A 26,535-nucleotide genomic window follows, 5' to 3' on the forward strand; every position below is an offset into this window, starting at 1 on the left:
AAAGAAAAACTTTATGATAACTGAGATTAATTTTAAATATGCCTTCTGAAGATTCATGCTCAGGAATGGATTTTTTTCTTCAACATCTGTAGTGACATACATGCTAGTTAACCATTTGCTATCTCTACTGAAATTTTTCTTGCTAACCTTCCCCCTCACATGACCTTTTTAACAATTTTCTATTTCATCTTAGCAAAGTTTTATTCTGTTTTTGTTTTTCAGTGTTTTCTCGAGGATTGAAAAAATCATCCCAGGAACTTTATGGATTAATTTGCTATGGAGAGTTGAGGAAGAAAATTGGGGGCTGTGAGTATATTATGTATAACATGAAATTATATGATATTTTAAAAATAATGTGACCTTATGTAAGTGTTAAGTCATTTTTTCTGGTTTTTAAACTTATTTAATATTTTTCCCCAGTTACATTCACAACAATTTTTTTACATTTGATTTTAAGATTTTTGAGTTCTAGGTTTTCTTCCTTATCCCTACCTACAATTGAGAAACTATATGTGAAGTTTTTCTAAACATTTCCATAAAAGTCAAGCTGTGAAAGAAAACATAGATCTTCCACACTAATGAAAATAAAGATGCTCAAGAAAAATTAAAAATAGAGAGATAGAATAATAGAGAATGTTTCGATCCATATTCAGACTTGATCAGTTCCTTCTCTAGGTATGAATAGGATTTTTCATCATAAATTCTTTAGAGTAGTTGTGGATGATTATACTATTGAGAATAAGAAAGTCATTTATAGCTGGTCATCCCAGAACATTGCTTTTACTTTGTATCCAGTATATTTCACTTTGTTCATGAAGGACTTTACATATGGTAGTTTGTTGTTGTTTTTTTTTGTTTCCCCTCCTGAGATCATATTGTTCTTCATTTTCCAAAGAACAATAATATTCCATCAGAGAAATTTGCTTTGAAATTTTTTTTACAATTATTATTGCTAATTGTATTTCTCATCCCCATCCCATTCCCCTCCTCTTTTCCTGCATGGTAAGATAGATTTCTTTATCCCTATTGAGTATATGTTATTTCCTATTTCAGCCAGTTCTGTTGAGAGTAAGGTTCACTCACTCACCTTCTCCATCCTCTCTTCCCCTTTATTGTAAAAGTTTTTTCATGGCTTTTTTTTTTTTAATGGCAGATAATTTGCATCATTGCACTTCTCCCTTTCCCTTTCTCCCAGTACGTTTCTCTCTGACCCTTAATTTCATCATTTTTTAAAAAGATATTATCCCTTCATATTCAGCTTATACTGTTTCCTGTGTTTATTATATATATTCCTTTTAACTGCCATAATAATGAAAATATTCTAATGAGTTGCAAGTATTCTCTCGGAGGGAATATAATCAGATAAACCTTATTTATCTTAATAGATAAATAAAAGATAAAACCTCATTTTATATTAAGTCCCTCATGATAGCACTTTTCTGATTAATTCCTTATGCTTTTCCAGAGCTCTGTATTTAAAAATCAGATTTTCCATTCAGCTCTGGTCTTTTCATTGTGAATGCTTGAAAATCCTGTTTCATTGAATGAACACCTTTTCCTCTGAAGGATTATACTCAGTTTTGCTGGATAGGTGATTTTTGGTAGTAATCCTAGCTCTATGTTCTCTGGAATATTTTATTCCAAGTTTTCCAGTCCTTTAATGTAGAAGCTGCTAAATCTTGTGTACTAAATCTTCTGACTGTGGCTACACTATACTTGAATTGTTTCTTTTTGGATGCTTTCAGAGCAAGTTCTGGAATTTGACTATAATATTCCTGGGAGTTTTTATTTTGAATCTCTTTTAGAATGTGATCAGTGGATTCTTTCGATTTCTATTTTACCCTCTGGTTCTAGAATATCAGGACAGTTTTCCTTGATAATTTTTTGAAAGATGATGTCCAGGCTTTTTTTGATCATTCCTTTCAGGTAGATGAGATATTTTACTTTTTTTTTTTTTTAAGTTTTTATTATCTCTTGATTTCTCATTTCTCATTTGCTTAATTCTGTTTTGTTTTTTTTAAAGGAATTTTCCTCAGTGAGCCTTTGTATCTCCTTTCACATTGACCAATTTTTCTTTTTAAGGCAATTTTTTCATTAGCTTTTTGCATTCCTCTTCTGTGGCCTGAGCCCAATTCTTATTTTTCTTGGAGGCTTTGGATGTAGGAGCTATGAGTTTGTTATCATCTTCTGAGTATATGTTTTGATTTTCTTTGTCATCATAATAACTTTCAGTGATGAGAAACTTTTTTTGTATTCTCATTTTCTTAGCCTATTACTTGACTTTTAACTGTTAAAGTTGGGCTCTCTTTCTAGGGTGTAGGGTACAATATCCCAGGCTTCAGGGTTTTTCTGCAACTGTTTTCAGAGCTCCTTATAGGAACCTAATCACAAGCACGCTTCTTCACTGTAGTTGTTGGGGGGTACTTTCCCCACTGGAGGCATAAGATTTAGTGTGATGGATAGAGCTGCACTGGGACTACATACTGGAATCCCACTCTGTTGCCATAGATTCTCTCCATGACTTTCTGAGGTCTCCCTGGTGTCCCCAATCTGAAAGGTCCAGAAGCCTCCAGCACTGCTGCTGATTCAGTGGTCTAGGACTGTGCCAGTGGGTCTTGCTCTAGGACTCCCATTCTGGTCCCACAGACCTTTTCTATTGAGCTTCTAAATTGCCTTCCACTTCCAAATGTTCTACTCTACCTTTTTGGGTGTTCTGATACTCTAAAATTTGTTTAGAGACATGCTGTAAGGGAATTTGGAGCAGTTTGAGGAAAGGTTGGGCAAGTTCCTGCCTTTACTCTGCCATTTTGGCTCTGCCTCTTCTTTTTTTCTTAATAATAATTTATTATTTTCAAAATATTTCCAAAGATATTTTTCATTATCCATCCTTGCAAAACCTTGTGTTCCAAATTTTTCTCCTTCCCTTTCCTCCATCCCCTTTCCCTAGATAGCAAGTAATCCAATATAGGTTAAACATTTCCTCAAATATCATGCTACTCAAGAGCAGTCACATCAAAAAGGAAAAACAATGAGAAAAAAGAAAAAACAATCAAATAACAAAAAAGGTGAAAATAACGATATTATCCACACTTAGTTCTCACAGTCCTCTCTTTGGGGATAGATGGCTCTCTTAATCACAAGATCATTGGAACTGGTCTAAGTCATCTCAGTGTTGAAAAGAGCCCTGTCCATCACAATTGAGCATCATATAAAATAGTTGTTTCTGTGTTCAATGATTTCTTGGTTGTTCATTTCACTTAGCATCAGTTCATATAAGTCTCTTTAGGCCTCTCTGAAATCATCCTGCTGATTATTGCTTATAGAACAATAATATTCTACCACATTCATATACCATAACTTATTCAGCCATTCTCCAACTGAAGGATAATCACTCAGTTTCCAGTTTCTTGCTACTACAAAAAGGACTGCTACAAACATTCTTGCACATGTGGATCCCTTTCCCTCCTTTAAGATCTCTTTGGAATACAGGCCCAGTAGAAACTGTTGGGTCAAAGGGTATGCACAATTTGATAGCCCTTTGAGCATAGTTCCACATTGCACTCCAGAATGGTTAGATCAATTCACAACTCCCATTATTATGTCTCATGGATTAGTGTATTATTATACTATTATGTATTAGTGTCTCAGTTTTTCCACATCCTCTCTATATTTATCATTATCTTTTCCTGTCATCTTAGCCAATCATCTTAATTTGCATTTCTTTAATCAAGTTGGAGGATTTTTTGTTATGAGTAGGAATGGCTTTAATTTCTTCATCTGAAAATCGTTCAGGTCCTTTGATCATTTATCAATTGGAGAATGGCTTGTAATCTTATAAATTTGCGTCGATTCTCTTTATATTTTAGAATTGAAGCCTTTAGCAGAGCCCTTGGATGTAAATATTTTTTCTCAGTTTTCTGCTTACCTTCTAATCTTGGCTGCATTTGTTTGTTTGCATAAAACTTTTTAATTTGATATAATTAAAATTATCCATTTTGCATTTCATATTATTCTCTATTTCTTTGGCCATAAATTCTTTTCTTCTCCACAGATCTGAGAGGTAGAGTTCCTTGTTCTAATTTGCTTATAGTATCACTATGTCTAAATCATGAATCTATTTTGACCTCATTTAAAAAATAATAATACTTTTTTGTTTTCAAAATACATTCAAAGATAGTTTTCAACATTCACATTCACCTTTGCAAAACCCTGTATTCCAACTTTTTCTCCCTCCCTTCCCAGTCCCCTCCCTTAGACAGCAATTATATATAGATTAAACACATGCAATTCTTCTATACATATTTCCACATTTATCGTGCTGTTCAAGAAACATCAGATCAAAAAAGGAAAAAAATGAGAAAGAAAAATCAAATAAGCAAAAAACAACAACAAAGGTGAAAATATTGTGTGCTGCTATTCACATTTAGTCTCCACAGTCCTCTGTCTGGGTGCAAATAGCTCTTTCCATCACAAGTCTTTTGATATTGGCCTGAATTATTTCATTGTTGAAAAGAGCCATTCAATCTTATCTTGGTATAGGATGTTAGGTGTTGTTCATTGTCTAGTTTCTGTTATATTGTTTTCCAACTTTACCAGCAATTTAGTTTTTGTGTTTATCATCTTTGCACCAAATGGTTTTGATGACCACTGCTTTATGATATAATTTTCTTTTTTTTCTTTTTTTTTTTTTTTTAAATAACTTTTTATTGATAGGACTCATGCCAGGGTAATTTTTTACAACATTATCCCTTGCATTCACTTCTGTTCCGATTTTTCCCCTCCCTCCTTACACCCCCCTCCCCCAGATGGCAAGCAATCCTTTACATGTTGAATAGGTTACAGTATATCCTGGATACAATATACGTGTGCAGAATCGAACAGTTTTCTTGTTGCACAGGGAGAATTGAATTCAGAAGGTATAAATAATCCGGGAAGAAAAACAAAAATGCAAGCAGTTTATATTCATCTCCCAGTGTTCTTTCTTTGGGTGTAGCTGCTTCTGCCCATCTTTGATCAATTGAAACTGAATTAGCTCTCTTTCTCGAAGAGATCCACTTCCATATGATATAATTTTAGGAATGTTACAGCTAGACCACCTTCATTTGTATTTTTTCATTAATTCCCTTGAAATTCTTAGCCTTTTTTTTGTTCTTCCATAAGAATTTTGTTACTATCTTTTCTAGCTCTATAAAGTAATTTATTGGCAGTTTGATTGGCTCGGCACTGAATAAATAGATTAATTTAGGTAGAATTCACATTTTTATTATGTTAGCCTACTTATGAGCACTTGATATTTTTCCAATTGTTTAGATCAAACTTTATTTATGTTTAAAATATTTGTAGTTGTGTTTATATACTTCCTGGCTTTGTCTTGGCAGGTAGACTCCCAAATATTTTATATTTACTATAGTTAATTTAAATGAAATTTCTCTTTCTATCCCTTGCTACTGGACTTTGTTGGTAGCACATAGAAATGCTGTTGATTTATGTGGATTTATTTTGTATCCTGCAACTTTGCTAAAGTTGTTAAAGTGGTCTTAGTTAGATGCTGGTAATCATTTTTAGGAAAACTCCATTTATTTCTGTGTTCTCCACTGTTTTTTATAGGAATAGGTGTTATATTTTGTCAAATGCTTATTCTGTGTATTGATATAAGCATATGATTTGTTAATTTAGTTGTTGATGTAGTCAGTTATGCTAGTAGTTTTCCTAATATTAAACCATCCCTGCATTCTTGATATAAATCCTACTTGGTCATACTATACTATTCTGGTAATTATTTTTTAATAATTTAATTATTTAAGATTTTTGCATCAATATTCATTAGGGAATTGGCTTATAATTTTTTTTTCCACTGTATTGACCCTGCTCAGTCCAGGTATCTGTACCATATCTGTGTCACAAAAGGAATTTGATAGGACTTTTTCTTCTCCTATTTTTCCAAATAGTTTGCTTAGTGTTGGAATAAATTGTTTTTTAAATGTTTGGTAGAATTAACTTGTAAATCCATCTGGCTTTAGAGATTTAATTTATTTCCTCTATTAATCTGGGTAATCTGTATTTTATATGTATTCATCCATTTCATTTATAATATCAGATTTATTGGCATACAGTTGAGCAGAACAGCTCCTACTTATTGCTTTAATTTCTTCATTGGTGGCAAATTTACTCTTTTCATTTTTGATACAGGCAATTTGATTTTCCTTTCCTTTTTCTTATCAAATTAACTAAAGGTTTATCTGCTTTGTTGGTTTTTTCATAAAACCAACCCTTAGTTTTGCTTATTAGTTCAATAGTTTTCTTGCTTTCAAATTTATTAATCTCCCATTTTTGGAATTTCGGATTTGCTATTTTTAATTGAGAGTTTTAAATTTGTTCTTCTAGCTTTTTTTATTCAATTACTATATTTATTTATTTATTTATTTTTCTAATAATAGGTCATATTTCTTGTCTTCAACCAGTCTTGCAGAATATCTTATATCCAGGGTTCTTAATTTAGAATCTATATTTTGAGATCTACTTCATTGTGATTGGTTTCCTTGGCAATCTTGTATATTTTGTTTTGTGTATTTAAAATCATGATTCTAAGAAGGGATTCTTAGGTTTCACTAGAGATGCTAAAATACACAAACAAGTTGAAGAACCTTTCCTTATACTCCAAAAGAATATACTAGCAAGTGGGGATTTAAAAATTTTGAATATGCAAAAATTTGCAATAATTAGAATTTGTAGAAAGGCAGTATAGCATTATGGATGAGAAATATATAGCATTGAGGTCAGGAACCACTTGTCATTCACATTCTATCTCTCATTCATCCTGGCTTTATGATCATAAAGGTTAGCATACCAGGCAGTTCTCTTAGGTTATAAAATGCAAAACAATTGCAAGACTGCAATTTTTGAATTGAGATTCTTTAGTGAAAGTACTTATGCTAATAAAATCACAGGTCCAGACTAAATTGAAGAAGATTATATGAATTTTAGAGAATTGTTTAATTTGTTCATATTAATGACTGTGAACAGCAAGTGTCTCTTATTTTTACCAAGACATAGTACCACTTTTAAGGAAAATATATTTCTAAAATTGAAAATAATAACAAAAAGAGAATAAAAGCCAATTCTCTTTTCCTCATTTTTCTTTCTGAAGGAATAGGGGAATGTGGATTTGTATTTTCACTCTTCCTCCCAGAGTTATTTTTACTACTTTCTGGTTCCATCCTGATAGGCTCCAAGTTATTATTCAAGAGTGGCCCGAAGGCTGTGTACTATGATTTACCTATTTTTGAGATACTGCTTTCAGGTTTGCAAAATGCTATATATGTGTTATCTCATTTGATAATTTATCCTAGAGGGACTTAGAAAGCTTTTCAAATTGTGATAGGAATAAGTTTTACCAGCATTTTATTTTATTTTTTTTCGTTATATACTTCTTTTTTTTTTTAATATTTTATTTTATTTTATAATAACTTTATATTGACAGAATCCATGCCAGGGTAATTTTTTTTACAACATTATCCCTTGCACTCGCTTCTGTTCCGATTTTTCCCCTCCCTCCCTCCACCCCCTCCCCTAGATGGCAAGCAGTCCTATATATGTTAGATATGTTTGCAGAACCGAGCAGTTCTCTTGTTGCACAGGGAGAATTGGATTCAGAAGGTAAAAACAAACATTTTCCTGGTATAAATCCTACTTGGTCAGAGTGTATTATCCTGGGGATGATTTTCTGTAATCTTTTTGCTAATATTTTATTTAAGATTTTAGCATCAATATTCATTAGGGAGATTGGTCTATAATTTTCTTTCTCTGTTTTCAACCTACCTGGTTTAGGTATCATTACCATGTCTGTGTCATAAAAGGAGTTTGGTAGGACTCCTTCAATCCCTATTTTTTCAAATAGTTTATTTAGCATTGGAGTTAATTGTTCTTTAAATGTTTGGTAGAATTCACATGTAAATCCATCTGGTCCTGGGGATTTTTTCTTAGGGAGTTGGTTGATAGTTTGTTCTATTTCTTTTTCTGTGATGGGACTGTTTAGGATATTTACTTCTTCCTCTGTTAGTTTGGGCAAGCTATATTTTTGGAGGTGTTCTTCTATTTCATTTAAGTTGTCAAATGTATTGGCATAAAGTTGGGCAAAGTAACTCCTAATTATTGCTCTAATTTCCTCTTCATTAGTGGCAAGTTCTCCCTTTTCATTTTTAAGACTAACAATTTGATTTTCCTCTTTCCTTTTTTTAATCAGATTTACTAAGGGTTTGTCTATTTTGTTGGTTTTTTCATAGAACCAACTCTTAGTTTTATTAATTAATTCAATAGTTTTTTTACTTTCAATTTTATTGATCTCTCCTTTTATTTTTAGAATTTCAAGTTTAGTATTTGACTGGGGGTTTTAATTTGTTCCTTTTCTAGCATTTTTAGTTGCAAGCCCAATTCATTGACCTTCTCTTTCTCTATTTTATGCAAATAGGCCTCTAGAGATATGAAATTTCCCCTTATTACCTCTTTGGCTGCATCCCATACATTTTGGTATGATGTCTCATTATTATCGTTTTCTTGGGTGAAGTTATTAATTATGTCTATGATTTGCTATTTCACCCAATCATTCTTTAGTATGAGATTATTTAGTTTCCAATTATTTTTTGGTCTACTTCCCCCTGGCTTTTTGTTGAATGTAATTTTCATTGCATCGTGGTCTGAAAAGGATGCATTTACTATTTCTGCCTTACTGCATTTGAATTTGAGGTTTTTATGTCCTAATATATGGTCAGTTTTTGTATAGTTTCCATGAACTGCTGAAAAGAAAGTGTACTCCTTTCTGTCTCCATTACATTTTCTCCAGAGATCTATCATATCTAACTTTTCTAGTATTCTATTTACCTCTTTGACTTCTTTCTTATTTATTTTGTGGTTTGATTTATCTAATTCTGAGAGTGCAAGGTTGAGATCTCCCACTATTATAGTTTTGCTGTCTATTTCTTCTTGCAGCTCTCTTAATTTTTCTTTTAAGAAATTAGATGCTACATCACTTGGCGCATATATGTTTAACAGTGATATTGCTTCATTATCCATGCTACTCTTTATCAAGATATAGTGCCCTTCCTTATCTCTTTTAATTAGATCAATTTTTGCTTTAGCTTGATCTGAGATCAGGATGGCTACCCCTGCTTTTTTGACTTCACCTGAAGCATAGTAGATTTTGCTCCAACCTTTTACCTTTAACCTGCATGTATCTCCCTGCTTCAGGTGTGTTTCCTGTAAACAACATATTGTAGGATTCTGGCTTTTAATCCATTTTGCTAACCGCTTCCTCTTTATGGGGGAGTTTACCCCGTTCACATTTATGGTTAAAATGACCAATTCTGTATTACTTGCCATCTTGTTAACCCCTGTTTATGCTTTTCTCCCTTTTTTCCCCCTTACCCCCCTTCCCAGTATTAAGCTTGTGAGCACCACTTGCTTCTCACACCCCTCCCTTTTTAGTATCTCCCCCCTCCTCCCTCTTAGATTTCCTCCCCCTATCTTACCCCTTTCCCTCCCCGTTTCCGTATTCCCTTCCGCTTAGCTTATTCCTTCCCTTTTCACTTTTCCCTTCTCACTTTTCAATGAGGTAGGAGAAGTTTCACCATAAATTGAATATGTCTAAAATTTTTCTCTTAAAGCCAATTCTGAAGGCAGTAAGATACCCACTATATTCATCCTCCTCCATTCTTTCTCTCAGATATAATAGGTTTCCTTTGCTTCTTCATGAGATGTAGTACCCCCACTTTACCCTTTTTCTGGTACAATGTCCTTTCCACATCTACTTTCTAGAACAATGTATACATGTATTCTTTATACATCTTTATATCAGAAATATAGTTCTCAAGATTAATCTTTACCTTTTTAGATTTCTCTTGAGTTCTATATTTGTAGATCAAACTTTTTGTTAAGTTCTGGATTTTTCATCAAAAATAGGTGAAATTCACTTACTTCGTTGAATGTCCATCTTCTTCCCTGGAAAAAGCTGCTCATTCTAGCTGGGTAAGTTACTTTTGGTTGCATACCAAGTTCTTTAGCCTTCGGAATATCATATTCCAGGCCCTTCGATCCTTTAATGTGGATGCTGCCAGATCCTGGGTGATCCTTATTGTGGCTCCATGATACTTGAATTGGGTTTTTCCAGCTGCTTGCAATATTTTTTCCTTCGTCTGAGGGTTCTGGCATTTGGCCACTATATTCCTTGGTGTTTTGATTTTAGGATCCCTTTCAGTGGGTGATCGATGAATTCTTTCAATGTCTATTTTATCCTCTGTTCCTATGACTTCTGGGCAGTTCTCTTTGATAATTTCCTGGAAAATAGTGTCCAGGCTCTTTTTTCAATCATACTTTTCTGGGAGTCCAATGATTCTCAGATTGTCCCTCCTGGATCTGTTTTCCAGGTCTGTTGTCTTCCCCAGAAGATATTTCATATTCTTTTCCATTGTTTGATTTTTTTGGATTTGCTTGACTGATTCTTCTTGTCTCCTCGAGTCATTCAATTCCAATTGTTCGATTCTGATTTTTAATGAAGTGTTTTCTTCACTCACTCTTTTAAAATTCTAATTTTCTAATTTTCCCATTGAGTTCTTTTGTTCTGTGGAATTATTTTCCATTTTGCCAATTTTGTTTTTTAGAGAGCTATTTTCTGTTTCCAGTTCACTAATCCTGTTTTTCAAGGATTTTATTTCTTTATCCAGTCTCTCTTTAAATGAGTGGGATGACTTCTCCAGACTCTTTTGCCAAGCCTCCCTCTCCTTTTCCCATTTTTCTCCTAGCTCCCTTGTGAGAGCCTTTTTAATTACTTCTATGAGGTTCATCTGTGTTGAGGAACAGATGATCTCCTCCATTGGGGATTCACCTGGAGACTGTCTGTTTTTAGTCTCCTCAGGATTTGGAGTCTGCTCTCTTTCTGTATAAAAGCTGTCAAAGATTAAAGTCCTCTTCAATTTTTTGCTCATTATATCAAAGAATCAAAGACAAACTAGCAAAAAGAAAAAAAGAAATTGGAGTCTGCTTTTTTGGGGGAGGGGCTGGGTGGCGTTACCGAGCTTCCTCTACAGACTGCGAGGGCAGCAGTGAGGCACTAGCCCTACTGTGCTGCGCCTGCGCTGTGAGATCCGAGAGCTTGCTGAGACACTGTGGGGGGGGGGGGGGGAGGATTGGGGAGGGTGGCCAGGTCCCGAGAGACTCTAGCTGTTTGGGGTTGTATTCTTCGTCCCTGGTGTTTTTAGCTTTTCTGCTGGGCTGCTGGCTTGCTGCCAGGGCAAAGTATCCAATCCTGTAGCAAAGCTCTCTCCGCAGAGACCACTGTGATCACACCCCACCCCCTTCTCCAGTCTGCTCGGCTGTGAGCTGCCTGCCTGCAGCCTGCGCCCGATCCAAAACAGTCCCAGCTCTCGCGCAAAAACAGACCTTTCTTGGCGAATCTCAAGGATGGCTTCTCTTGGTAACTATTGCTTGTAATGAAATGGATAGTGAGCTTGCACAGCTGTGTGCCTCCTCGCCGCCATCTTGGCTGGAAGTCCCTTACCAGCATTTTAAAGGGTCTTGGGAAAATGAGTTATTTTATAAATGTTTTTATTTCTGTTGACAATTCTCATTGGTATATGACTTCCCTTCCTACTACCTTCATATTGCAGTGCAAAAGAGCAGAGTGGTAAGGATAGTCAACTAGGAAATTCCATTATGACTCTTGGGGCAAGGATGGGAAAAGCAAACAGAAGTTGGTGACTGAAGTGCCAGGCAGAAAGCATTTATGAAGCAAAAACTAAAGTCTGTAGCAGGGGCTAACCATGAAACCAAATGGATAATAGTGATGTCAGAACAGAAGGTAGCTTAAATTAAGAGCACATTCTAATCTAGGTAGACTAGGAGAAGGGTAAAGTATGGCTTTTAGTGATATTGAGTTAAATGAGGACTAGAGCAGAATGGAAAAGCATTTATCAAATGATTACTTTATGGCAGGCACTGTGCTAAGGCCTAGGAATACAAATAGAGACACAAGATAGTCCCCTTTAATTCAAGGATACAGCATATACATCTGTAGAACTGCAGAATAGATGCAAGGTGTTTATGGTACATACATTGTTGGGAAGAATTTTAATTTGTTGTAATTGAAATTCTTGAAGTCCTCTAAGTTAGAGCAGAGCTTTCACTACTGCTGCCCTTATCCTCGGTAACAACTCTTGTTTCTACATAATGGTTAGGCATTTATTTATAAGAGAAAACTTTTAAATTACATGAAAGTTGTCCTATACTATGAAATTATCCATAAATGAATGCTTCCTGTCACCTCAGTGTATCTAAAACTTAAGTCTTGATTGTTCAAATGTTATCAAAAAGAAAAATTAAAACCTTTTGTCAATGATTTTTATATATAGTTTAAAAACTTAAAGTAATCTAAATGTCTTGTAATTGGGGAGTCATCGAGAAACAGTAGTGAATGTAATGTAAGAATAAGTACAGAGAAATCTGGAAATAATTTGATGAAATTCTTGTTGAAAAAGTTGATAAAGCAGAACTGGAAGGATAATCCTGCTCCTTAGCTACAATCCTCTATTTCTTATCTCTGTGCCCTCGCACTGGATATCCCTCATGCTTGGAATTCTTTCCCTTCTCCTCTCTGTCTCTTTAATTTCCCTGGTTTTCTTTAAGACTCAGCCCAAAAGCAACAAACTGGGAAAACATCTTCATAGTTAAAGGTTCTGATAAAGGCCTCATTTCTAAAATATATAGAGAACTGACTCAAATTTATAAGAAATCAAGCCATTCTCCAATTGATAAATGGTCAAAGGATATGAGCAGATAATTTTCAGAGGATGAAATTGAAACTATTACCACTTATATGAAAGAGTGTTCCAAATCATTATTGATCAGAGAAATTCAAATTAAGACAACTCTGAGATACCACTACACACCTGTCAGATTGGCTAAGATGACAGGAAAAAATAATGATGAATGTTGGAGGGGATGCGGGAAAACTGGGACACTAATGCATTGTTGGTGGAGTTGTGAACGAATCCAACCGTTCTGGAGAGCAATCTGGAATTATGCCCAAAAAATTATCAAATTGTGCATACCCTTTGATCCAGCAGTGTTTCTATTGGGCTTATATCCCAAAGAAATACTAAAGAAGGGAAAGGGACCTGTATGTGCCAAAATGTTTGTAGCAGCCCTATTTGTAGTGGCTAGAAACTGGAAAATGAATGGATGCCCATCAATTGGAGAATGGCTGGGTAAATTGTGGTATATGAATGTTATGGAATATTATTGTTCTGTAAGAAATGACCAGCAGGATGAATACAGAGAGGACTGGCGAGACTTACATGAACTGATGCTAAGTGAAATGAGCAGAACCAGGAGATCATTATACACTTCGACAACGATATTGTATGAGGACATATTTTGATGGAAGTGGATTTCTTTGACAAAGAGACCTAACTAAGTTTCAATTGATAAATGACGGACAAAAGTAGCTACACCCAAAGAACGAACACTGGGAAACGAATGTGAACTATCTGCATTTTTGTCTTTCTTCCCGGGTTATTTATACCTTCTGAATCCAATTCTCCCTATGCAACAAGAGAACTGTTCGGTTCTGCAAACATATATTGTATCTAGGATATACTGCAACATATCCAACATATAAAGGACTGCTTGCCATCTAGGGGAGGGGGTGGAGGGAAGGAGGGGAAAAAAATATCGGAAAAGAAACGAGTGCAAGGGATAATGTTGTCAATATAAAGTAATCATTAAATAAAAATTAAAAAAAAAAAAAAAGACTCAGCCCAAGAGACGAAGTCAAGATGCTGGAGTAAGTAAGGCCACTGTAGCAGACTCATGTCCAAAAACTTTTCCAGACAGACCTAAGAAATGTGCCAGACCAAATCCTAATGGGAAAATCCAAAAGAAAAGTCACAGGGCCATTTGTTTAGCCAAGCTCAGGATGTGGAGATCAATGGGTAAAGTCTGTGAATACTGAAGACAGGTAGGGCCAAGAGCAGCACTGAAAGAAACGCTGTGCACCAGGGCAAGAGGGGGACTTCCTCCTCATATCAGGTTACTCTTAGACTCAGACCAAGTGGAACACACGCCAAACAGTGGTTTTTGTCTCTCACTACCCAGCTCATTGGCAAAATGAGAAGACTTGCAGAAGAAAGTGGTGGACCTTGGCAGGGAGGCTTTGGACAATGTATGGAGAAAGGAGGAAGTTCAGAAGCAAGCTGCAGCAGTAGTTTGGTTCAGATATCAAACTCAGCAGGGTGCCTCAGAATTCTGCAGAGAGTTCAAACTAGGGGGTTAGCAAGATAACTTTGTCCTGCTTCAGAACACTTTAGGAGCACCAAAAGTCCCCAACGTGTTCCTGTAATGCTGGAGTAACAATGTTAAACCTCTCCTCAGAAAAAGGACCAGTTCAGTCCTTCCCTTCATAAGTGTGGCAGAGCCCACCCCAAGGATCAAGTCAGAAGCCAAGAATGAGGTTAGAAAAATGGATAAACAAAAAAGAGTCCTATGAGTTACTATGGTAGTAGAGATGCTCAAGAAATAAAAACAGAACAGGGCAATGATTCTAAAACATTCTATCAATGGCAGAGAAAAACCATATCAAAATTGGCTAGAATTCATGGAAAAAATAAAAAGTTTAAAAATGTTTTTATAAATGGAATGATAGTGCTTGAGGAAAAAATGGAAAATGGATACTAGCCATAGAAGAAAGAATTTGAAGGGGAATTAACTAACACTTTGACATGAGCTCTATTGTCTGAGCAACAAACTCTAAAAATTTGAACAGACCATGTAGAAGCCAGTAACTTCATGAGGTAACAACTAATATTAAAAGTCAGAAAGTTGAAAAAATGGAAGAAAATGTAGAAAATCTCATAGCCAAAAACATGTGATCTGGAAAACATCACAGGAAAAAATTTAGACTCTTGGGTCCTCTAAATATCCTCCCCAAAACAAGAGTCTAGATAATCATATTTCAGGAAGTCTTAAAAGAAAATTGTCCAAATCTTTTAGAACCAGAAGGTAAAAAGTGGAAATGGAAAAAATCTTGAAGAAACCCTCAAATGAAAATCCTCAGGAACACCATAATCACAATTTAGAGTCCATAGAGGAAATCCAATTAGACAAGACTTGGGAATTTGTTTCTGTTATATTTCAATTTTTAGTAAAAGAATGGAATGAGGAGAATGAAAGTTTAAGGGAAATTATCTCACATAATCAGTGTATACAAGTTGACATCTGTACAAATAAGGAGGGAACAGAGCAGCTGACATTTGAACCTCACTCTCTTCTGAATTGATCAAAAGAAGGAAGAATAATACAGACAAAGGTGAGTACAGAGTTAATTTTACTCAACAGATAGATGAGGAAAAGAGAAAAAAGAAGAGGAGAAGTAGACAGTAGATTAAAGGATGGATTAATCCTAAGCAGAGCAAACTCCTAAGGATGTACAAAAATATTTCTAACTCTGTTTGAGGTGTCAAAGAATGATAATCTGAGGGGGTGCTCATAAATTGGGGCATGAATGAACAAGTTATGGTGTATATATAAATGTGTTGGAATACTCTTATGTTCAGCTGTTACCAGCATTGCCCAATAGGGCATTCCAGAGGAGTAAAGGGCAAATAAGAGGAAACCTCCTGATGCAGAAGTGATAGACTTAATATTGTAGAATAAGAAATATCTCTATTTATCTATCTTTGAAACATGGCCAACGTGGAAGTTTGCTTTGATTGAATATGCATATTTATATTAGATTTTATTTTTCTTGGCTTCTTAATTGACACTGGGGGTTGGAGTGGTTGTATGAGAAAGCAGATTGTAAATGATGAAAACAAATTTTTAAAAATTTAAAGGTAGGAACTCAACTCAAATCCTGATTTTTAAAGGAGGCTTTTTTTGATCCCCCATAAATGCTACCTTTATCTTGTATGTTTGTTTGTTGTCTCCCCATTATATGTGAGCTCTTTGAAATCTTGGGATAGTAGTGGGTTTTTTTTGTTTTGTTTTGTTTTGTTTTGTTTTTGTATCCCTGGCATTAATAAGTATTAAATAAATGCTTTTTTACTGGTTCCCCTCAAAGCCTTTATACTCTTCTTCCCTTTTTTGCTTTATGAGATCAATGTTATTCCAGTCTTGAAAGCTCCAAATTAGCTTTGATTCTTTCCCTTCTTTCACCCTTCATATCCAGTCAGCAAGCAAGTCTGATTAATTTTTCCTTTGCATTGATTTCATCTAATTCTTCCTTTCCATTCCCACTGCTACTACAGTGACTTAACTCCATCATTTCAGTCTCATGCTTGCATTTTTGTAAGTCTTTAAATTAGTTGATCTCTGCTTTCCGATCGATCCATCATACACACAATTGCCAGATGAGTCTTCCCGAAATATTAACTTTGTTAATGTCTCCTTTGCTTGTTGCAAACCCTTTTCTGAATTCCAGTAAGAGAATAAAGTTTAAATACCTTAGACATTTGAAATTTTACATAGTATGGGTGCAACCTATTTTTCCAGCTTTATCTCCCTACTGCCATGGAAAAAAACTTTTGCTCTTTCCAGATTGGAAACTTCATTGTCACTTAAACATTTGTCTGTGCTTTTGCTTACACACACTCACCCCTTTTTTCCATTTAGTTAAATACTTCTCATCTATAGAAGTCTGACTTAATTCTGTATTCTCCTATGAAACCACCTTTGTCATTTAATTTATTATGTTAAACATTTCCTTGTCACATTTCAATCTGGTTTGACCTCACTTGGGATTTTTGCATCCTCAAGTGTGCCACCTCTGCTCTAAATCATTCTTCATGACTCAAACTATTTTTGAGTCATTTTTTTTTTTACTTATTCTTAATTAATCTTGTATTACTTTCTGTCATCTCTTATGTTTGCTGTTTTCAATATTACTTGTAAATCATTTAAATTTCTGTGTCTTCTCTGTTAGGCAATGAAGAATCCATATCCTTTATTTCTTTTTGTCTTCTACAATGCTTATCAAATTAGGTGGCTCATAGGCTGCACTTAGTAAGTATTTAATTAGTTAATATATTCAAGAGGTATACTAGAGACAACCTGAGGAGCTGCACTTTTATCAATAGGCAGATCTAGTTGGGGATTGCTAATCAACTCACAAATGTTTATTAAATGCTTATTGTGTTTCAGGCATTGTGCTATCTTTATTCAGGCAGAGTTGGAAACGTGTGATAGTCTCTAGCTGTGTGGTCATAGTTCACTGTAATTCCTGCTTTAATGACATACTTGTTGCCTTCTATAACTATTTCCATAGTGACTATATTTAAGTTACTATGTGTGTACATGTGTTCAAACTTCAATTAAGAAAATAGTTTTTTTTTTTTTACACATCAAGTGTTTTTCCTAATGTAGCCTGCTCCTTTCCCCTTCTCAGAGAACCATAATAAAGAATTTTTTAAAGGAAAATTGGGTTTAGTAAAACTAATCAACATATCAAAAAAGTCTGACATTTTTTGCAATGTTCCACACCCATAGTACCCAACTTCCACAAATAATTAAGGTCAAGGTACTTTCTCATATCTCTTCTTTGGGTCTAAGCTTAGTCTTTATAATTTCGTAACATTCAGTTTTATTACTATTTTATGGTTGTTTCCATGTACATTTTGTAATCATTGCATATATAGATTTTTATGGTTTTGAAATAGTTATTTTTACAGATGGTATTTTTAATGTAAATTGTATATATATTTTTTCAATTATATGTAATGATAGTTTTCAATATCCTAAGTTTTTTTTAAATTCCTAATTTTTCTCTCTCCCTCCCCTGTCTCCTGCCCAAGACAGCAAGCAGTCAGATATAAGTTATACATGTGCAACCCATGTTAAATATATTTCCACATTATTCATGTTGTAGAAGAAGAAACCAAAAAAAGAAGAAAAAGAAGAAGAATGGAAAACCCACAAAAATCAAAACAAAGCAAATAGTGTGAAAATAGTAGCTTTGATCTTCATTCAGTCTCCATCAATTTTTTCTTTGGACATCGATAGCATTTTCTTTATAGATGGTATTGTTATGAAATAATTCTTCCATCAGTTTATTTCATTTTTAGTCTTAGAGCTGGATAGAGGTGTAAGTTCATAAAATGAAATTGCTTGAGTGTATTATTATTAATTTTTTTTTTAATTGCAAGTCTTCCTTTTTTTCAAGAGGTCCTTAGGTTGTTATTCATTTTAATAGTAAAGTTAAATGAGAGATTGTAATTAACCTGGGAACTATGCTGGCATTTTGACTTTTTATCTCTAGTGTTTAGCATGATCATTGCATAGAATACTTAATAATTTTGAACTGACTTTCCATTCTTTCCTTTAAAATAGACCTCTATTGTATTATTCAAATGCCTAATTTCCTGTGCTTGTTATTTAAAAGTGTATTTATCAGTTTATATACAGACTTAAATGATTACATTATATCCTTACAAGTTTTGTGGAAGTCTTCAACAAGACTTGAGCACTTGAATTAAGTCTTGAAGAAAGATGAGGACTGAGATGACCTGGGTGTGAGAGTCATGTCTCCTTTCATATCAGAGCTATCATAGTATAAACTCATGAAAGTGGAATGTTAAATTCAGCAAACAGCTCCTACCACTTGGTTGGGATGTCAGTAGAGTTCTTGAAAGGGAATAATATTGAACTAAGTTTGAAAAGGGCAGGTTGGAGTCAGATCGTGAAGCACCCCATTTCCAGTCTTAAAAGTTTATACTGTCTTAAAGTTAATAGAAAGACATCGGCAACTATAAGAACATGAGAGTGACATAGTCAGACGTGAGAGAAGTCTTTTTGTAGCTATATGGAAAATAGATAGAGGACTAGAGTAGGAATAGAAAAGGTGTGAGTAAGGGTCATGGTTTTGTGAATGTACAGAAAGGGACAGTTTTGAGAGATGTTGAGAGAAAGAGAAGCAACAAGACTTGGCAACTATTCAAGAGGATAATGTCTGTAACGCTGACTCATTAGAGTTTTTTAAAAATCAGATGAAATAAGATATGCAGTTTTGTAAAGAGTACTATATAAACAAGAACTGCTATTTTCCCTTCAGCTTTTATTCAAGTGGACTTTTTAAGTGAAGAATATTGTGGCTTTCTATAGAATTGAAATAATTTATGATTTGGCAATCATCTCATTTCCTTGGTTAAAATAAGTTTCCAATGAAACTTATTATAGGGTTATTGGAACCCTGATAACTTGATAAATTCCTCAAAGATTGATTTTCTAGTACCACTGTGAATAGATTCATTCACTATTTATTATGTATCCATAAGGAATCTAGAGTTATGATAATTGTTTAAGTGTGTAGTATATAATATCTGTGGCCAAAATAGATTTACAGTTTTTATTTTCCTTTATATGATATCCAAAATTAGAAGAATTGTATATTTCTGTATTATTTTGTTATCTTGACAATATATAGTAAAAATCCAAGAAAATAGTGATTTGCTTTGTTTTGGTTTTCTGAGCTCGGGATTTATGTTAAAAACTGTTGTCACTTTCACAGCAACTTCTGAAGGCAGGGGGCTTTGTGATGGGCTTTCTTTTCACTCATTTCGTAATTGAGCTTAAATTCTTATAAAAAGAGTTAAGTTAATGTCCTTTTACACATGCAGACTAAAGACCTATCCAACACTTGGTTTTATAGTTAACTTTGTCCCCTTTTTGTCAAATTGTTATATTGAAAAAACTTCTTTCTTCCTATTTCACTTTAGATTATGTCATTAAGATGAGTTATGCATTATGGCAAGTTACGTCATTAAACGTTTTATCGAGTATTTATGATATACAGGTGTGCAAGGTACTATTCTGGCTCTATGGGGAAACATAAAAGATGTATAAATTGAAAATAATTGTCAGGTAAATGGTAGAGACAAGTGAAATAGGAGATGTTGAGGAGAGGAAAAATTAGTGTAGAAAGAAACCAAGAAAATCTTCACAGGGAATATGGGAATTTGAGGTGAATCTTGAAAAAGAGATAAGTTTGGATGGCTAAAAGAAGGGAGAGTATTTCAGATAAATGGAATTGTGTAAATAGAGGAACAAAAGGTTTGTAGTCCTGTCTTATTGTGAGGATTGTGGATAAAATAGTTTGGTGATAAAAAAGGTTGATAGCAAAATAAGTCAGAAATGAGATTTAAAAAATAAAGTTGGATAGTGGAGTGTTTTAAATGCCAGGCCAAGGAACATAGATTTGATCCTTAGAACAATAATGATTAGAACTTGAACTTTGTGATTTATTTGCATCATATTCTTATTTGAGTATTTTCTTTTTCATTTGAAGGTATGGATGATAAGAATGCCACAAAACTGAATGAACTTATTCAAGTTGGGTAAGTCAGTATTTTATTTTCCATTGTTAATGAACCCTGTTGATTGGATGGAATATGCTGATTCTTTTGGAAGAGTTTCACAGATTGACATAATACTATTATATTATTCTATGTACCTTTTTATTTTCTTTACCCAGTGAAAACAGTTAAATATTGATTTCAAAATAGATCTTATAATATTTGTTAAAGAAAATCATATGTGTTGTTTTCCCCTTCCTCCCCTCCTTAAAAATTCACTCTTAATGAAAGTATAAAAGGCAGTTAATATTACTTAGGAGTATCTGAGCATATCATAAGACTTGATCCAAAGCTTTCTTACATTGTTTTTACTGTACACAGTCCTAACTGTAGTTTCAGTGTTGACTCATTCATTGTACACATATATTTTCATCCCTTTGCCAATATATCTCATGCTGTTATAAAAAAAAAATTGTATTAATCTCAAGTTTTCCTCTTGGATTTAAAGACTGTGAGCTGATGTTAAAGATGCAGAAGAAAATTGTACTTTATGGGTAATGAGTGTGGACCACAACATAGCATTTTCACTTTTTCTGTTGTTTGCTTGCAATTTTGTTTTCCTTCTTAGGTTTTTTCTTTCTTTCTAGAGCCAGTTTTTCTTGTGCAGCAAGATACTGTGATAACTGTATAAATTTGTACACATATATTAGATTTAACATATATTTTAATATATTTAACATTTATTGGACTACCTGCTATCCAGGAGAGGGAGTGTGGGGAAGATGGGAAAAATTTGGAACAGAAGGTTTTGCAAGGGTCAATGTTGAAAAATTTCCCATGTGTGTTTTGTAAATAAAAAGCGAAAATAATTTTTAAAAAAGAAAGAAAATTGTACTTTATAGACTAGTTTCACAATTGTATGATTAGTCATCAGATTTAATATTCTGATAGCCACAGCCAATATAACACATTGTGACTATTGATTAAGTCTTTTTTCTATATAAAGTACTGACATTTATTCTTCCCTTTTCTCCTTTTCCTTTACTCCCTTCTCCCTTTTCTTTCCTTTTTCCCTTTTTGTTTCCTTTCTCTTTTCCTTCTTCCCCTCCCCATCCTTCTTTCCCTACAAAAACGCAGTGCCTTGTCAAATGAATAAATAAACTTACAGTTATTAGCTAGAGATGATAATTATCTCTGTCAGTGGTTTCTAATAAGGATAAATTTACAGCTGGAACTAACAGGTTTGTTATTTGACTTCATAATTTCTACCTTAAATTAATCCTAATTAATTGGCTAAAAGATATTATGGCTGTATATGCATAAGTAGATGGATAGATATTAGTTTAACATCATTTAACAAATTTAATAATTCCATGAATATTAATAGTAAATCAGCTAAATAACTGGTTAACAATATATCCAATACTTATTTGCTCATGATTCTGCTAATTGTTGGATAAGTTACTTATTTCTCATTTTGGGGTTTATTGTTCACATTAATTTGGGCTTCTCTTTTATTACTCTCAGCTAATATACTCACCTCACAATTCACTAAGAAGCTCAAGTGCAGGCTTCACTATCTGTTTCACTTGTTCTTTCAGTGAAATTCTGCATTCATCCTCTCATTCCCTTTAAGTTCAGAAGAAGAAATTTATCTTCTTACTCAGGAAAATCCTCATGTTCTCTGGGTAGTAGGCACTCAGTAACTATTTAGTGAGCAATATAATGTTTTTATACTTCTGCCTTCCAATTCTTTATCCTCAAATTCAGTTTCTCTTAATCTAATATCTTTAGTTTTCCTTCTCTGTTGACTGCACACTTGTTCAACAACTCTTTTATCTTAGAAAAAGCCTTCATTTAAACCTTTTCTCTTTCCTTTTAAAAATAAATTTCAAATTATTGATTTATATTTGTACCTTTTTCTCCTCCTTTAACTGCTTGTAATTTAACAATCCTTCCTAGCCAAATTCAGTGGTATCAATCCTTCTTGTCTTCAATCTTTATACCATATTTAATATTTTTTGTTACTCTTTCCTCATACTCCATCCTTTTTTTATAAAAATAAATCTCTTTTGTTTCCTACTGTTTGATTTTTTTGGGCTTTTCTTCATTTTCCTTTTCCATTTTTTCACCCAGGCTCCCCTTACTTTTCATTTTCAAAACACCATGCTAATCAGTTTCTTAATTTATAAAGTATGACTAAGAACCCTAGTTCATGGGGATCTTCAAGTAAACTATATGGAACTATTTTGAAAATTATAAAGAACTAAATATTAGTTGAAGCTCATATCCTATCTCATATGGGTTTGCTATAAGTAGGTTAACTTTGGATTCCTGTTGTCTCTTCCCTTATCCTTTCCACAGAATGCTAACAAGTTGATGTATTCATAGTAATCCTTTTATCATATCCTTTCTTTGTGTGCTACTCTTCAGTGAAATACTTATTATTTATTGAATCAAATCACATGATCATGGTGTAAGTTAAAAATCTTAGAGGCCATCTAGTCTAGCAACACCAAACCCTGACCCTGTCCCCCCATTTTACAAATGAGAAAATCCAGATCAAAGTATAAACAGCAGATCCAGTGTTCAACTTGATTCTAAATCCAGTATTTTTTCCACTGAATTGTGCTGTCTCCAAATTCCTTAATTTTAAAGTCAGAACCTTTTAAACAATTGATCCCTGCATCTATACAATTTTAACATTTCCTTGTCTCCAAAATACTCATTCTTTTCAGGCTATTTCCTTTCTCATTCTTGCATATACTACTGACTTTGTCTTTCTGCTTTTTCTTTTAATAGTCTCTTTCCTTATTAAGTGCCATAAGTCAGATTTCTCTATTTTTCCCCATCTTCATCTGTGAACTCATTTTTATATGCATCCTTTCTTTAAAAATCTTACTCACATACTTCTCTTTCTCTCAATTCCTCAATTTTCTGTAACATGCTACTATATAATCATATGCTGCCAGAGATTTGTTTTTCAGATTCACTTTTATGTCTAGTCTGCTCAGCCAGAGCTTAAAGTCCTTTAGGACAGGAGCTATTTTGTTTTTGTAGACTTCATACTGTTTATAACAATGCTTTGTGTAGAAGAAGTGTATAGTACGTAATTGTCCAATGATCTACATCATATTTCTGAGCATGGACAGCACAAGCAAGAAATGTCTTGCAAGGACCTTTTAAAACATTTAAAGTAATATAGTTAAGAATAATGATTCAGAAGGGATCTGCAATTCTTAATATTCTTTTTGATTACATAGAAATATATAGTTCTTTGTACAGATGATACTTTTCATTCTTCTTGATTATTGGGTTTAGAGAGTCTATTGAAATTTTTTTGCCTTAAGCAATTGGTGAACATGTTGAAAGCAAGAGAAAGTGCAGGTGAATTGGAAAGTTTTAAAAGTGGGACCAGAACTCTGATTTCTGATCTCAGGCTACCGGGAGTGAGAGAGAGAATGGAACTTAAATCATTAAGCAAGGATCTTTTTATAGGAAGACAGGAGGGTTTTGATGTTTGGAAAGACAAAGTAGTTTCAGGCATTTGCCTGCCCTCACATTTTTCTCTCCTGTGCTTTGTTTTCATTACAATTCCTAAAGTTGAATAATGGTTATCTAGTACTATCTAGAAATAGAGATTAATTCAACATTTATTAAGTGTCTACTATGTTTTGGGGATTGTACTGGTCAGTTGAGATATTGAAACAAAAACAAAGCAGCTTTTGCTCTAAGAGTTGATATTCAACTGGAGAATACTTCTAAAATACAGATAAAGTTTAAAATGAAAAGGAAGAGGAAAGAAGACTATTTAATAATTTATAATCAACTAGAATAGTTTAGTGATACCTACCAAATATAGATATTAGAAATTTTATTCAACGTGTAATAATATAGATTGTTTTTCCTTCCTGGACAAATCAGCTTACATTGCTTTAGGCTTCAAGTGTGCTTTTGTACCTCTGAAATGAAATATTTATTGTGTTTGAATTGGGCAGGGGGGAGACGGGGAAAGGGCAATAGTTATCTCTTCCCAATAAGTACTGATCTCTTGTAATTCCCATTAAAAAGTTAAATGAAACTTATTATAGTCATTGTGATTGTCAAGATGTGAATTTCCACTCTTAGAGTTTAACCTGAGTACAAAGGAAGAGTGATTTGATATCACTCATCTAAAATTGACATAGGCTCTTATATTTAACTTAAATTCTTTTATCTTTTCGTGTTTCCTTATTTATATTATTATAATCATCGTTTGTTATTTTGGTTCTGCTGTTTTTCTTTTAGTCAAGATTTCCCTGAATTTCTCTGAATTCTTCACAATTATCATTCCTTATAGCAAAGTAATGTTGTTACATTTCAATTGCATAATTTGTTGCCCCTATCAATAGGCAAATTATTTCTTTTAAGTTTCTTGTTAAAAGCACTCAATAAATCTGTGAGTATTTTGGCACATATAGAAGCTTTTTTTGTTTATTTTTGTCTTAAGGCTATACCAACAGTAATAGGGTCACTACCACAGGTATATAGGATTTAATAACTTTTTAAAAATAAATCCAAATTGTTTTCTAGAACTTATGACTTCAACAACAGTATGCTTGTTTTCCCATAGCCCCTTAAATTTTGATTTTTCATCTTTTTTACTATTTTTGCTTTTTAAAAAATTATTTTTGCTTTGTTAAGCATTTGGAACTTTTAAAAATGTGATTGTTGTTTTCAGTGACCAATTTATCAAGTAGGAACTAACTCCTATATTACAACTTATTCTCTATAGCTTTTGATGGCGTCTTTTAAACATCTCATATGCAAAATATCTCCATCTGTAATTTTTTATTTGTTTTGCTGAGGCAGTTGGGGTTAAATGACATGCCCACGGTCACATAGCCAGGAAGTATTACGTGTCTGAGGTCAGATTTGAACTCAGATCTTCCTGACTTCAGGGCTGGTGCTCTATCCACTGCATCACCTAGCTGCCCCCATCTATAACTTTTGCTAATTTTTTTTATTCTTTAGTTGCATTGATCTCTTTAATCAAAATTGTTTTGCCTTTTATGGCATCTCTCTCCCTTGTAATTTTTATTAATGATAGTTGTTAAAGATTTGTCCTTGTATCATTGTGTAATTTTTTAAAAATGTGACCTTCTATACTAAGATTTTCATTTATAATTTATAATGATGTGTGGTATATAAAATATTTTTCTAAGCTAATTTCCTTCCAGAGAAATTCTTTATGAATTTTTAAGCATTTCTCACCGAGTAATCAACATTTTTATATTATTAGGTTTATTGAACATTAAGTGGATATACACATTTCTTTCTGCATCTTTCCCCTGCAAGTTTTCTATTTCTAATGCCTCTAGTGAATTCCTCATAGGAGATTCTTAATAAGTGTTATTGATTGATTATACTCATGTAATTTTATATTTTTAACTAATACTAAGTATTGCTTTATAATGTTATTTGGTATTTAGTGGTTAAGGACCCTTTTCATTTGTACCTTTTCCTTTTGTTGTTCCATATTTTTATTAGCTTTATAGGTTACATATTTCATAATTTAATTGGTGTAATGCTAATTCTGTTGTTTGGCTTTAGATCATTTGATCAGTTTTACTTTGGCACAGCACAGCTAGAAACATTTGATTTAACCCTAAAATTTTTAGGTCTTTTTTTAAAATATAAACTTCGTTGTTGTTGAATTTATAGAAATATTTCTGCCTTAATTAACTCTTTATTGTGCTCCCCACAGAGGCTGTTTGAAATTTTGTTTCTTTATGTCTTACACAACTCCTTCCCCTTCCCCTTTCACCAGAGGGTCTAGTTCATTCAACAAAAAAACAGGCCATTGACCAAGATTTCCCCCCTCTGCTCTACCCTGCCCCTTATTGTTCTTTGACATAATCTCTTAACATTCTCCTCATTTTCATTAGTTTATGATGAACTGACTCCTTTCCCCCAATCAAGGCCCCTTATATTCTAGATCCCATTTCTCCTTTGGTATTTCATCAGTTTGTTCCCATAGTCGCTCTCTTTTGTCATTATCTCTTCTTCTCCCTTTCTTCCTTGTTCCACTTTTTCTATCCTTTTTTCTCCCTTCCCCCTTTTTTTTCCTTCTCCCTCTTCCTTTGTCCTAGACCAAGGAGAGAGAAGCCCTTGAAGAATAATTTTTTTTTTTTAAAAGCATACAATTTTATACCAAGGCTGTTTG

General features: G+C 33.6%; 1 protein-coding gene across 2 annotated transcripts in view; it reads left to right on the forward strand.

Annotated features, from left to right (window-relative positions):
* CRAMP1 (cramped chromatin regulator homolog 1) overlaps positions 1–26,535 on the forward strand; it is a 112,086-nt gene that overhangs the window by 43,032 nt on the left and 42,519 nt on the right. For both annotated transcript variants that reach the window (XM_051969455.1, XM_051969454.1), the window contains exons 5-6: positions 223–306; positions 20,324–20,372. In XM_051969455.1, the coding sequence (XP_051825415.1) occupies positions 223–306; positions 20,324–20,372 (133 nt within the window). The remainder of the gene's footprint in view (positions 1–222; positions 307–20,323; positions 20,373–26,535) is intronic.

Source organism: Antechinus flavipes, chromosome 1 (genome assembly GCF_016432865.1).
Source record: "Antechinus flavipes isolate AdamAnt ecotype Samford, QLD, Australia chromosome 1, AdamAnt_v2, whole genome shotgun sequence".
In the NCBI taxonomy this organism is placed as follows: domain Eukaryota; kingdom Metazoa; phylum Chordata; class Mammalia; order Dasyuromorphia; family Dasyuridae; genus Antechinus; species Antechinus flavipes.